Source organism: Megalops cyprinoides, chromosome 19, assembly GCF_013368585.1.
Source record: "Megalops cyprinoides isolate fMegCyp1 chromosome 19, fMegCyp1.pri, whole genome shotgun sequence".
Classification (NCBI taxonomy): domain Eukaryota; kingdom Metazoa; phylum Chordata; class Actinopteri; order Elopiformes; family Megalopidae; genus Megalops; species Megalops cyprinoides.
In genome coordinates this window covers 29,703,940-29,719,065 of record NC_050601.1, presented here as the reverse complement: position 1 = coordinate 29,719,065, position 15,126 = coordinate 29,703,940, and the positions used below count along the sequence as shown (strand labels likewise).

The 15,126-nt window shown below is 44.3% G+C and overlaps 1 protein-coding gene across 1 annotated transcript in view; it reads left to right on the top strand.

The window, feature by feature from the left end:
* Positions 1–11,741, top strand: part of LOC118794645 (septin-9-like) — a 75,519-nt gene extending 63,778 nt beyond the window's left edge. The window contains exons 6-10 of the mRNA XM_036552897.1: positions 5,268–5,385; positions 8,609–8,704; positions 9,520–9,616; positions 10,832–10,883; positions 11,520–11,741. Coding sequence (XP_036408790.1) covers positions 5,268–5,385; positions 8,609–8,704; positions 9,520–9,616; positions 10,832–10,883; positions 11,520–11,652 — 496 coding nt within the window. The 3' untranslated portion in view covers positions 11,653–11,741. The remainder of the gene's footprint in view (positions 1–5,267; positions 5,386–8,608; positions 8,705–9,519; positions 9,617–10,831; positions 10,884–11,519) is intronic.
* Positions 11,742–15,126: the final 3,385 nt, after the last annotated feature.

The following is a 15,126-nucleotide window of genomic DNA, read 5'->3' as shown; positions in this document are numbered from 1 at the left end:
AGGCAGCCGAGAAATCCACAAATATAGCCCCTTTTTTCATTTTGTTTTCGTATCCCACTTCAACGTGAGATGTAAGAGCGAGGACCTGTTCGCTGGTACTTTGGTGTTCTCTGAAGCCTGCTTGTTCTGGTTGTAGGTGTGGTGTTATGATAGGGGAAATACGTGTGAGCACTACTCTCTCAAAGAGTTTATAGAAACAGCTTAAGAGGGTAATGGGTCTATAGTGTTCTGCATTGTCTGGACTGTGACTATTGCAAGTTTCCACCGGTAGGGATATTTGGTTGTCTGGATTATTTCTGTAAAGGTGTAATCTAACCATTTCACACCTCCGTCCCCCAGGTGCTTGATCATTTCTGGGTATGTTCCATCTGGTCCCGCAGCTTTTTCTGTTTTGGTTTTCACTATTGCTGCTTTGATCTCTTTCAGAGTAATGGGCTGTGTAAGAACTTCACTATCCTCCGGATATGAGGTGAAAAGTTGTTGGTATTATTTCCGCACCCATGTCTCAAATTTATGCTCGGGTATGTGGGTCCCCCTGCTTTTGAAGTGCTTCCTAATTTCATCTGGGGACTGAGGGGATGCTTTTTTCATGTTCCGATTTTCTGGGTTTAACTTTTTTATGAGTCGCCATGCTTTTCTGCTTGAGTGAGAGAAGTCCAGGTTCTCCACTGTCTCCACCCATCTCGTCTCCCTATCTCTACTCAAGCAACTCCTCCTGGTCCAGTTTTTGCTTGTACCTTTCCGTGAGGTTTTCGCTTCTAGCTGACCAGCATGGTATGTACTGTTTGCGAAATCCTCTAGGGATGTATGTGTTAATGCTTTTCAATATCAGTTTGCAGAAAAAACTGAAGTTTTTGTGTTCTGGTTTTTTGCGTAGGCATACAGAGTCAATTTCAGAGGAAAAATCTGACCAATTTGCTTTTCTAAAGTTCCGTCTTGGTTTGGGGACGGTTTTGGTTATGGCAATATTATTTCCAGTCATGATAAGTATTAGTCTGTTGGCTGTTAGGGAAGTCCTTGAGTACCTCTTTCCTTGCTGGCATGGGTACCTTCTGAGCATTTGAGGACACAAAGGTCAGGTCAGGATTATATTCTCTTTGCCATCCCCATGACAAGAAAGTTCTGCGGTCTCTTGCATTTTGCCCATTTGCTGGTTTCCTCTTCTGCACAGTCATTACTATCATATCCCCAATAACTATGGTGACTGTTGAAATCTGTGATGACCACTGGATGTTGGTATTGTGGTAGTGAAGGCACTGGCCAGTTTTTATTGGGCGGTGTGTATATGTTGACAATTGAGATTTTCCCTTCTTCACAACCGCAGTATGCATATCCTGCCTGCCAAACCTGGCACTCTCCTCCATCACCTTAGAGGGGTTTTTCGCATATGTCATTATACCATATCTTTCAAGGTTGACTCTAGTGATGATTGTATAGCCAGAGCTTTTATACTTTGAGGGAGGTGAATTTTCTCCCACATGGGTCTCCTGTAGGGTTACTACGTCCATGTGTGTTTTGGCAGTAATCGATTCTGATATTCACATTTTGGCATAGATAAGCCCTCTACATTTAAGTATAAGATCTTTAATTTTTCTCCAAACGTAGTTTTATCTGAGACTTTTTTTATTTTTCAAGTCTGCCAGGCATCTATCAGCGGAAACGTGGTCATTTTTATCCTGGAAGACGACCAAGCCAGTATGGTTAACTTTTTGGCGAAGTTACATGTGTTGGAGGTGTGTGCCTGGGAGGGAGCATTTGCTCCATTCAGGCACCAGGTATGGAGCGCTTTTTGTCTTACTCCTCTTCTTTGGCCAATTCAGTGTGGCTGGACCTGTCTGTCTTTGCCTTCATCGTCAACGTGGTGGTCCAGGTCGAGGTGGCTGAATAGTAACCCATCTGCTCCAAGAGTGGGGAGGAGTGGTCATGTGCACACACTGTCACCCTGGCATCCCACATGCATCCCACAGCCATGATTTTTCCTGACTGGATAAGTTCTCTGCTCTCCTCTGTGTGTCCAGAGTTCTGTTTCTCCCACTCAGCTGACATCTGGATCTGATTTCACTGCACTCTTCCAAGTCCTGTGCCATGTGACCCTTCTGCCAGAATCAGGAAATGGCTGGGGTTTCAGGTTCTTTTATTATTATTATTACTATTAGTAGTAGTATATGCATTTATTATTTGTTTAGTCTTACAGTGCATTCAGAAAGTATTGAGAGCTCTTCACTTTTTCACATTTTATATTCACATGCTGCAGCCTTATGCTAAAATCGTTTAAATTCATTTTTTACCTCACTCAACACTCAACACCCCATAATGACAAAGTGAAAACAGGATTTTAGAAATCCAAGTCTTCTTGGATATGACGCGACAAGCTTTATACACCTAGATTTGGAAATTTTCTGTCATTCATCTCTGCAGATCCCCTGAAGTTCTGTCAGGTTGGATGGGGACTGTTGGTGGACAGCCATTTTCAGGTCTCTCCAGAGATGTTCAGTTAGGTTCAAGTCTGGGTGGACCACTCAAGGACATTCACAGAGTTGTCCGTAAGCCACTCCTGCGTTGTCTTGGCTGTGTGCTTAGGGTCATTGTCCTGTTGGAAGGTTCACCCAGTGTGAAGTCCTGAGCACTCTGGAGCAGGTTTTCATTAAGGATATTCAATTCAATTTTATTTGTATAGCGCTTTTTACCACACAAGTTGTTACAAAGCAGCATTACATTGTTACCAAGCCTGAGACCCCCTGAGAGCAAGCCTAAGGCAGCAGTGGCAAGGAACAACTCCCTAATTAACAGGAAGAAACTTTGGGCAGAACCGGCTCAGAGGGAGAGCCCATCTATTTCTAGCTGGCACTGGGCAGATAGAATTACAGAGAATACTTTACATAGAATACAGTTGTGTAATGCACTTAAGACATTTGAATTAGATAGACAGTAGTAATTAACAACAGAGTAATTATAAAATGTAATCCCAGAATGTCCGGTTCTTGGCACACAGTTGGCTTGATAGGCAGGGCAGCGAGGTAGCTGAACTGGAAATCGGGATGTGGCGCTTGAGCTACGGCTCCAGGCAGGAGCCCGGAGCAGGGACAGGAAACAAATAGGTAACAGTGATTAGTGGATGTTAACTGCAGGAATGAAAAACATAAAGGCATGAAGGCAAGGGGGTAGCAGAGGGGGGAAGAGAGATGTATTTGTGTAATACGGAAAAATCCCAGCATATAAGCACTACCGCAGCATACTTAGGGGACTAGAGGCAAGGGGCCAGCACATTCATGAGGGCGACCCTAAGGCAGTCAACACCAGACCACAGCCAGATCAGCTGAACATAGAGTAACCAGGCCATGATGTAGTGACAGCAATGACCACTCAGTCACTCTGTGATCAATGCCAGCACCGTGCCGTGTCTCTCAACTAAAATATTTGATATAGAGGTAAGTTTTCAGCCTAGACTAGACTATTTTGAAATGAATGCGGTATCTGATAGTGTTAGGAGACAGTCCTGTGGAGCGGCACGGCTTTTGATCCGGAGACAAGCGGTATTAGAATGTTTGATGTGGAGACATGAGATGAGTATTAGAATACAAAGGGAATCCGTACATCCGACCGGAGCCAAAAGGGGCCTCTTGATGATAACAGTCTGGGGAACATGGGGTTCCCCATGACCATATATGGACCTCACTTCCGAAGTTTGAACCCTATGGAGCCAACGAGGTTCAGGAGAGACCCAATTAGAGAGGGAGCTGTTTATCAATGTACATCTCCACAGAACCAATCAAAAACAGCTTCCCCGTTGATCATTGTAAGTCATATGTAAATGTACCTACTGTAACTGAATAAAAAAGAACTACAACCTATATCTGTTGAACTCCTGCTCCATGCTGTTGTTCCCACAGTCGGCTGTTCAAATAAACCTTCCTGACTTTGCTACGAACATCGGTTCTGCTTCTTCATCGGAATAAAACTCATTTTGGTGTTTGGGACATCTACCAACAATAGGTAGCCAATGGAGAGAGGCTAGTACTGGGGTGATGTGCTCAAAGTCCTTTGTTCTGGTTAGAATATGAGCAGCTGCATTTTGAACCAACTGAAGGGGCTTTTCCTGATTTTAGCTATATTCCTCAAATGAAAGAAAGCTGTCCTGTTTTTTATATGTGTTTCATAAGAGAGCTCAGGATCAATCGTGACACCAAGGTCTTTGATGGTTGCACTTGAGGCCAGTGAGACACCATCAAGATTTAATGTAACGTTGGTGAGTTTGCTCCTGATAGACTTTGGGCCAATAACCAATATTTCTGTTATGTCCGAATTTAGAAGGAGGAAATTATGGGCCATTCATGTCTTTATGTCTTTGAGGCAGGATTCCATATGTGATATTTTCAAGGAGATATCAGGTTTGGCAGATATGTATAACTGGGTATCATCTGCATAGCAGTGGAAATTAATGCCTTGTTTATGAATGATATTGCCAAGAGACACCATGTATAACAAAAAGAGCAATGGTCCAAGCACGGATCCTTGTGGTATTCCATGTCTTACTCTGGAGAGTTTGTAAGACTTATTTTTAATAAAGACAAAGTGATGTCGCTCTGAATGATAAGACCTGAACCAGGATAGAGCCTTTCTACTTATGCTAATCAGGTTCTCAAGTCGGTCTAACAGAATAAGATGATCGATGATATCGAAGGCTGCACTTAGGTCTAGGAGCACAAGTAGGGAGATACAGCCATTGTCAGAGGGGAGAAGTAGGTCATTAAGTACTTTTAGGAGAGCGGTTTCTGTGCTGTGATGCAGTCTAAACCCAGACTGAAAGACTTCCAGAATATTATTGGACTGTTAAAAGGAGCAAAGGTGCTTTGTTACAACTTTTTCTAAGATTTTTTAAAGGAATGAGAGATTTGAGATGGGCCTGTAGCTGCCTGCCTATGGAGGTTGAAACTGCGTGTCACTATTCACACATGGCTTGTCTGCGGGCGCTTGCTAAATGCACACACCAGAGCATTTATAAGGCAGTTAAGGCAGTCAGTTAGCCTGGAGCGCAGTGAGCTGAGCACCCTCTTGTTGTTATTATGTGCACTAGCAGCCAAAGGAGGAAATTCAGTGTTCAGGAATGTTTTGTAATCCATGTGGCACATGGAAATGTCGCTAAATGTAGCAACTTTTCAGATATTTACCTTCCATGCTGTCTCCCCCCCCTCCTCCCTCTCCCCCCATCTCTCTCACTCTCTTTCTCTCTCTCTCTCTCTCTCTCTCCCTCCTCCTCCCACTCTCAGCCTGAGGCCATTGGACGTGGAGTTCATGAGGCGTCTCAGTAAAGTTGTAAACATCATCCCTGTCATTGCTAAGGCGGACACCCTCACACTGGAGGAGAGGGACTTCTTCAAAAAGAAGGTACGCAGATGTCTCTGTCCCTCCTCAGTGTGGATGGGCATGTCTGAAGATTTGATAATTTTGGGTCCAAGACAAAGGATTTTGGCATCTCCTTCACAGGGTGATATTAGAGCTTTACAAAGGGGACGGGCATTCCTAATGGGGGCACACATAAGCACATGCTGCCAAAAATACAAAATGAAAGAGTGTGGTGGGGGAGGAGGAGGGACAGGGGGGTTGGTGAAATGGCGTCATCTGGGCCAGTCATACCAACAGCTGTTTACCAGTCCACACTGCTAGCTTTTTACCAGTCACTCAATGTAACAGTCCACGCCACCAGATGTTTACCAGTCACTCAGGGTAACAGTCCATAATGCCAGCTGTTTACCTGTCAGTGTAACAGTCCACACCATCAGCTGTTTACCAGTCACTCTGTAACAGTCGACAACGACAGCTGCAGTGTAGTCAGCCAGGCAGTGCAAGTCTATGGGTCTGGACCACAACTCTGTCTGTTCCATGGTGGTCAAAAACCTGCCCTGATGTCTACTAATATCAGGGTGGGAGCAGAAAACCCTCACAGTTCCAGGAAAGGAAAGCACATGGCATTCACCCTCACATTGGTCAGTCCTAGAGTCGAAAATAGTTTTACCTCAATAAGGCACTAGTCAAAGCTAAACACTATCCAGAACTTTCTCTGCCGTTGTCCCCTGATGGTGCAATGACCTTCCACACTTCACCCTCTCTGCTGAATCCCTCACTGTTATGACCCTCGGGTCATCAGGTTTCTTGTAAGTGTGTTTGTGGTTGTGTTTCGTTGTGGGGGTGTTCCTCTTCGACCATTACAGATTAGTCTTGTGCAGCGACGGGATTGGCTGGAAGCTCACGTCTGCCCATTGGCTCCTGGAGGTGACAGGGGTTTTAAAAGAGCCGACCTGCGACGACGAAGGGAGAGACCCATCGATAGAGAAGAGAGCACACCTCCGTAACCTTGTTGTCCAGTAGATTCAATCTGTTGTTTATTGTTCATCTGTGTATCCGTGACTGATCAACCATGGGAAGCCAGCTGCAGTGCACTTCCTGCTTGTCTTGCAGGCAGTGTAAGGTTCTATGATCCTGCTGTGCTGGATCATAGCTGGGTCTCCGCTGGAGGAAGGGGAATCCCCATGGGGAAGGCGAGAGAACCCCTGCTTTTGCATCCTCTGCCAGCAGCAGCCTTTCCTTTTGTTCAGGCCTAGTCTGGTTGAACTTAATCTGGCCTATGAAGAAGAGGCTCAGTGTTGGTAAAAAGTGTTGAGTTCGCTGGTCTAGAGGCTGCTGTGGAGTCCTCGTAATGCAGTCCCAGAGGAGAGAATGACTTTTCAGTGGAGGACTAGGACTGTGCTTATGTGGCCACAGCGTGGTTGATGACATCACTTCCTCCGTCACCCCTGGATCAGAACATTAAAGAGACATGTCACAATGATCACAAGCCAGACTGTGAAAGCAGACTGTGAAAGCCAGGTATTCTTGCTGAGCGTGCCCTTGGTTGATACTGTATATATCTGTTCTCTGTTCCTGGCAATAGAGATGGCCTTTGACTGCTCCTCTACTTTCTGTGGTAGAGATATATTGTTGTTTTGAAATACATATTTTGCAAGAAGATTAGGAAGGTGGATGATGGCAACACCTTGAAAAGCTGGACAAAATATTCAGTTCCCCTAGAGCCTTCTACATCATTTGAAACATTACTAGTAAACCATTTTTTGACCATAGCTATCATGCATAAATGTATTACACTTTTAAAATGTTTTTGCAGTAGAGTGTCCTTGTTTTTTGTGTTCACCACAAAATTCCAGACTTTCACTGCTGTCAATACTGGCCTGTGTTCATGAGATGACTCCTCCCAGAGATTAACCTGTGCGTGCGTGCGTGCGTGCGTGCGTGCGTGCGTGCGTGCGTGCGTGCGTGCGTGCGTGCGTGCGTGCGTGCGTGTGCGTGCGTGTGTGCTTGCCTGCATGAGTAAAACACAGGACACAGAACTGTTCGTCAGTCTGATCTCCAGCCTCACTCTTGTCTTCAGTGACTCATATTGTCTGCTGAGACTTCAGGCTTCTTGATGCCAAGGTCAGCTGATTGCTTGTATGCCATTGTATGTCTTGCATACAATTACTTACTAGATTCTCCCACCACAAAGAAACACCCTCACTGTATCCTGGTAGCTTTGTGTTGTCAATAACTACCCAGCCTTATTCTACAACACGTTATATAGAAGGAAACCTACTGCATTTAAGAATAACAAAGTCGTGTCATTGCTAGCTTGTGTTTGACTATGTGTGTGTGTGTGTGTGTGTAGACATTCTGTAGATGCTTGATGTTATTGTTGGAATGCTATGGAATAGTTTGATAAATGTTACAAATGAAACCTAGGTAAGGTGTTTGGTTGATGCTGCCAGGCACATATTGAGTAGTAAAGACCTTAATATTTCTGAACTGTAAATGCCTTTTACATCCAATCAAAAGCTTTTGCTGGGTCCTGAATAAGCCTGGGCTTTTGGAATAGTGTGCATTTGCTCACCTTTGTTTTTAATAGTTACTACAGAAAGCATTGCCTGCTCTTTCTCTGACTCACTGTTTACTTCACACAGAAGCGTAAGTGTTCCTCAAGTCCCACCCCCTACTCTCTCATTGTCTCAGTGGTTGAATGCTTGTTGCTAGCATACTGCATGTAGAATCAGTAGGAACAGTGTTGGTAAATGCCCCAAATACCAAAACATCTTTTATTCTGATAAAAAGGGAGATCTGATGTTTGTAGCAAAGTCAGGAAGGTTTATTTGCACAGCCGGCTGTGGGAATAACAGCATGGAGCAGAAGTTCGACAGGTATAGGATGTAATTCTTTTTTATACAGTTACAGTAGGTACATTTACATATGAGTTACAATGACCAGAGGGGGTGCTGTTTTTGATTGGTTTTGTTGGATTGCAGTTGTGCATTGCTTAACAGCTCCCTCTCTAATTGGGTCTCTCCTGAACCTCATTACCTAATTGGCTCCATAGGGTACAATAGCAAGGTGTTCAGCCCTCATAATTGAAGACTGAGTTGATTGCCTGGCTAAGCATTTGGTCTGTCATAGTCAGGTCTCCTCTGTACTAGCCCATAAGTACTGTCTTTGTAGCTGTCCTTTCGGTAGATGAGGATTTACACAGAGAGGTGAAGTATTTGTGCATTGCTATTTGTTGTGAGCATGTGTGTATGTGTGTCTGCAGATCGGAGAAGAGCTGGGGGCCAATGGCATTGATGTGTATCCTCAGAAGGAGTTTGACGAGGATGCAGAGGACAGAATGATCAATGAGAAGATCCGGGTGAGTCCTACACTAGATTTCCCACAATCAAATACTTTATCTGCATCCACAACAAAACATAAAAGTTACAAAAAAGATTCAAGTGTACGATATCTGAAAGCTGGCACTCTCTTCCCTTTGTTTGTTAGCAAATATGTTGTACATTATTACTGATATAACCCACACTGTGACAGGTGTAACATGGCGATGGGCAGTCAGAGCGTCAGGCAGGTTTATCTGTGAGCACAACTGTATTAATCCCAGAAGGCCCCACCCTCCTTTTCCCATACGTTTACAGTAACATACATGTGCGCGCACACACACACACACACACACACACACACACACATGCGCGCACACACACACACACACACACACACACACACACACACCTCCACAGTGAAGAACCCACACACTCACCAGACCTGAATACAGTAACACTCCATAAGAACCCAGAAAGCCCAGAGAATACAGACATCCTGGTTCTGGCATGTACATGGGTTAATGTGCTGTTTTGTCTAAATAATATTTATGTATATGGGGCATGATTTTGGTTTGAAGCCTATGAAAAAGTCCTTTCTGTCTGTGTAAAGATTGTATTTTGATTGATGTCAAGTAAGTTGTGGCTTGAAGATGAATTTTTGTTTTCCTGAACTTTTTGGAATGTCTTGTGGTCTGAAATTGTAGTATTTGAAATGAAGAAACTGTAATCTACCTGAAGTGGGTTGTTTCTCTGAAGGCTGCCCTCCAAGCAATGTCATCTTCAGGTAGTGTTGAGAACCATTTTCCATCTGGGTAAACGGAGTCCCTCTCTCACTCTTGGTCTTGTCCCTCAGGAGATAATCCCCTTTGCTGTGGTGGGGAGTGACCAGGAGTACCAGGTGAACGGGAGGAGGATTTTGGGAAGGAAGACAAAGTGGGGCACCATTGAAGGTTAATTTCTCTCTACCCAAAACTGTACTCAGGTTTGATACGAAAGGGGAGACCTCTGGCAGACAAGGGGGGAGGCGGGACAGTGTTTGGTCAGAGGTTGCCTGTGTGATACCACGTATATGTTTGCCATGTCTGCGATCTGTCCAGGTCTACTGCGAGATTGGCAGTTAAGCAACCTAAACAAGAAAGGTAGGCTTTCTTAAAGGGAAGCTTTCTTAAAGGCAGACTTTTTTAAATGCAGGCTGTCTTAAAGGCAGAATTTCTCTAAACAAGACAAGTGTGTGTGTGTGTGTGCGTGCGTGCGTGCGTGCGTGCGTGCGTGCGTGTGCGTGTGCGTGCGCGAGTATGTGTGTGTGTTCTCTGTTACACTGTGCTGTTAGCAGAGGTGACCTGCAGGACCTGTCTGCAGCACTGTCGTAAATCAAGCCCCATCTGTTTGAGCAGTATGGGGGAGACTGCTCATAATTGACCGAGTACAGTCTGTCTGAAATGGCTTGAGCCTTCACCATCAGCAAGCCAAAACAGCTCTCTTCATTTTCATACTCAGTATGTATGAACAAACCAATAATGTGCTCTAAGGATAAATGGCAAAAAACCTATTTATAAATAAATCCTCCAGCAGGGCCCAGACTCTTCTTGCTTTAGATGCTCAATGTGATTTAATTTCCTGCCAAGGAAGTTGGAAGAGCCTGGACCACAACACAGTCACAGAGTCATTTTAATTTCATTTGCAGGCTTGACATGATGTATAATTCAAACACACGTTCCACCTCATGAGGCTGCGGAGTGGTTGCCACGCACAATTTGTTGAACCATCAGACTTATCTGTGAGGGGCTTTAAATAAATTGAATTACTTGAGTTGCCTGCAATTTCTTTTCTCGAGTGCAAGAAATCACTTCTGCCCTTATTCTTCAGTCTCACCCATATTACAGCTCCTCCCTCTTGTGGAAAACCTGCAGAATTGCACTTTAGATCATGCTCTGAAAATACATAGCACACAGGAGCTGAACATTTAATTTTTCAAAAATGTGCAGGTAAGTCAAAATCTACAAATTAATTATATTCAACAGATAAGCACTAAACAAAAGTGTAGTCTTCAAATTTTATTCTGAAAATTTTAATTTTAATTTCAGTTTTTTGAAAACTGATGAAGACATGTTTTCCTTTATGTCTGAAGTCTCACACATGTCTGTTTCTCACTGTTTCCTCCGCAGTTGAGAACATTGGCCACTGTGAGTTTGCCTATTTGCGGGACTTGCTCATCCGGTATGTGCTTTCCTTGCTCTCTGTGGGGCTCATTCAGACTGAGTTATGTTTCTAACAGTGCTGTCATTTCTCAGACCCTTACACTGGAAATGGGAAGGAAACAACATGTCTGCTGTTGCAGGCAGTTATGAGGGCAGCTGTGTTCTTACAGAAAGGGCTTCCAGTGGTATCCAGGGTGGAGTGTAGTTTAGCTCTTACCCAAAGAGAAACAAATGAGAATGTCTTTAGACCAAGACTGGCTAGAAGTGTGTTCATGAGTGAACTGCTGTAACCATGATGGGACATGCACAATGCCCAATGCCCAGTGCTCCCTTTCCTGGGGGGACTCTGAAGTGTGTGTGTGTATAGGAGTGTGTATGTAAATATGTGTGTGTGTGTGTATATGTGTGTGTCACAGAGTGACAGTGTGTGTAAGTAAGTATGTTTATGTGAATATGTACATGAGCATAAGTGAGTGTGTTATGTGTGTGATGGTGGTTATTAAACAAAAATGGGTGTAGAAATAGTTTTGTGTAGGAGAGCTGTTAGCTTTGGTATTTCCTATTTAAGTTATTTCTCATGTTATTGCTCATATTACTATTGCTCATCTAAAATCAGCTGCATCTCAGTGTAAGAACGCATGTATGTGTGTCTTAGAACCCACATGCAGAACATAAAGGACATCACCAGCAGCATCCACTACGAGGCATACAGAGCCCGCCGCCTCAATGAGGGAAACGTGCAGGCCAATGGCATCGCCAAGCATGATGTCACCTCTCATGAGATGTAGACTATCGCTGCTGTCCCCCTGTGAACCCTACCCCCCCCCAGCCAACCCTACTTGTGAGGATTAAACCATGTGGTCAACAAAGTGACCAACCCGCCACAACTTCAGTGTTACATGTGCCTGAATTCTGCTCTCAAACTGTCAGCCTGCCAAACTGAGTAGCTAGACAAGCGTGATGTGAGTGTGGAGGGGGTGATGTCATTTCATTTCCAGGACTGTAAGCTTCAAGCTGTTGGTGCAGGTTTAGTTGCCCAAAAGTGCCTCTGCGAGCTTTGGCCTCACAGCCCTCCTGTGAAAAGCTTTAGTTTAAATACATTGACAATGAACCGTCCCAGAAGTCACTTGAAAAATGAAACACTGCAAATGAGAAAGTCATCAAATGAATAGGCTGAGTGACAGAGTCTGGCTGCCATTCAGTTGGGCAAGAAAGTCAATGCTCTCTGTCAGTCTCTATGCACAGCAAGGGCATAAAGGGTGACAAATGACTAGAGAGGACTCATTTGGCATAGCTAAACATAAGTAGAGTAGAACACAACAAGAACCAGGTCATATTCCAGTCTGATTTGATTGGGTGCTGGAGTGAGGGTTGTGGGTGATGGTGGGCTGTGACAGGGACAGTGACAGGCCTGCACTAATATGCTGTGGAGCAGCTTTCAAGCCCAGTCTATAGTTTTAGTAGGGGTCCTTTCATGTCTCATACACAGTTCTACACCAGCCAGTCACCGACAGGTCTCAGCTCTCTCCAGACTGTTGTTGAATTATTATTATCGTGCCGTGTATTTTTTGGGAAGAATGATGTAAGTAATAAAGAATAGTTTACTCTTATGCTCTTGGTGCCTTAGTAATACCAAATATTTGTTATTTCTGTATTGAAGAGAAAAGTGCATTGATGGATTTTAAAGAAATGAATAATATTTATGCATTTTATAATGATTAAATGTACTCACTGTTAAAGTGTGTGGAGGTGGTGACACCCTAACCCCTACCTCCCCCCTCTCCAGCCTGACAGGCAGACACACACACACACATACACACAGAGTCACATTTTCTTTATTTATTGGCAATTGTCCTTTGGTACTTTAATTTTAACTGGAACGCAAGACTGTTGTGATTGGTTGGGGTATAATGGAACAAACTGCATAACCTCTGTGTAGTTCTGTTCCCCAACAGAGCCTCTGGTACACAGACTCACACTAACACACACACTAACACACACACTCATGCACACACACACACACACACACACACACACAGACACACACACACACACACACACACACACACACACACACAGTGAAATCTTCCCTCAGTAAAGCTCTGTGCTCTCACTGGCAGATCTTCAACAAAAGTTGCAAAAGGTACTGAAAACCACCATTGAGAATTGTCAAAAACAGTCAATTCTTGGATTCTTGCTTTATCAGAACTCTTCCTGCTCTTCCCTATCAGTGGGATGAGGTTATGAAAAATGTATCTCATTTCTTTCCAGTTGTCCACAGTTAATATGTGGGAACCATTAATGCTTAACAAAGCCAGCATTTTTAAATTGCATTTGTGTCTGCACCCCAAAAGGTCTAAAACCAAAATGTGCAACCTGTGATGTTTATGCATTGTGTGCAGATCATTTTTTTGCACTTGTATTAAATATAACAATTCTCTTTGATACCCTGTTATTTCAAGAAAATAAAGATTGACATTTTAATATTTGTTGTTTCTTGTTTTTTGTGTCACCATAGTGCTATAATCCAAATCCTCACATGTGTGTAGGGAAGTGTTCAACTTGGTGTACTCAACACCCAGTACATGCCAGAAATGATAGGTGGTGTCTGGCTCCCATTCATGCCGTGATATTCAGTTCAGACTTAAGCTGGACTGATAATTGGAAACCCTGCCTCCAAGACATATCCCGCCCTATACTCACAGCTTCTTTCTGGATTAGACTGAATGACTAACATGATGCTGGATACAACCAGACAGGCTTTGGCTGTGCCGGAATATTCTTCACACTGAGCAGAAGCAGCTCCAGGTGGTTGGGAGGGAAAACCTGTGGTGCGCTGAGAGTGTGAAGGCTGCAGGTCAACCTGCAGTCCTTTTTTCTGCAGTAGGTCAGGGGTGGCCACACCTGAGAACACCAGGATCTTCCTCTGTCAAAGGGCCACCATGGAATGTTATTCAAGTTCATACTGAGGGCTTTTTGCCACACTCACACCAGAAGCCACACATAAGGCTCTGAAAGGCTCCATGAGTCTGGCCACTCCTGTCATCAGGAGTTTACAGTAACTGTAAGTGCTGTATATTGTTTTAAGGGTAGTCAGACTAATACTGTTGCTAGCTAGGAGTTTGTTAGTTTGTTTGTGCGTTACTGCTGTGTGTTTGTTGATCCTTAGCTAGAATTTGCTAGTTTAGTTGATCTGGTTATCAATCTCCATGCTTTGAAGTATTATTGTTAGCTTACGTTGGTACAGTTTCGGTGACGGGAAAGCTATTCATGAGTCAGAACTGTTGTTGTGGTAATTACACAGGCGTCCTCAGCTGTGAACACAGCTCACGTATCTATTTAAACATGTCTGCATCAGCGGAAGCGACAGCCTTCATGTGAAGCCGTCCTTGTGTGAAGACCTGTCTGTGTAAAGACCTGCGAGTCTACCTGTGCGAGACCTGACTGTGTAAAGACCTGCGAGGAAAGGAAGTTAAAGGAAGTTTAACCTTCCTTTCTTTCTCATATGCTTGCCATCAGCCAGAAATATGTGTTTTCAGTACGTCCCAGTTCTAAACAAACACAGCTCTCATGTCATTCACAGGAGGAAATGCAATCCAGACAGCCTGAGGCCTCTCCCTGCTGCCTCAGAACTACCAGTCCGCAGTCAACAAAGCTGACTTCATCCCCACCTTTGCCGTCCAGTTTTCCCTCCAACTCTTGGCACTGACTGAGACATGGATCCGTCCGGAGAATACAGCAAGTCCAGCAGCTCTCTCCACCAACTTCGCCTTCTCCCACACTCCTCGCTCAACTGGGTGGGGTGGTGGAACAGGTTTGCTGATTTCCAACACCAGGAAATTCACTCCTCTCACTTCTCTATGCAACATTACCTCCTCTGAATACCATGCAATCACTGTTACTGAACCTATCAAAATGTATTTTGTTGCCATTTACTGTCCTCCAGGTCAGCTGGGTAACTTCATCAAAGAGCTGGATGTGTTACTGTCCTCTTTCCCTGAAGATGGCAGACACTGACTGCGTCCAGGTCTGCAAGGACCCTGGGGGTAGTGATTGATGACCAGCTGAAATTTACTGACCACATCACTGCGACTACCAGATCATGCAGGTTTGCACTGTACAACATCAGGAAAATCAGGCCCTACCTATCCGAGCATGCTGCGCAGCTCCTTGTCCAGGCACTGGTCATTTCAAGACTGGACTACTGCAATGCTCTTTTGGCCGGCCTACCTGTATGCACTATTAAACCTCTGCAGTTGATA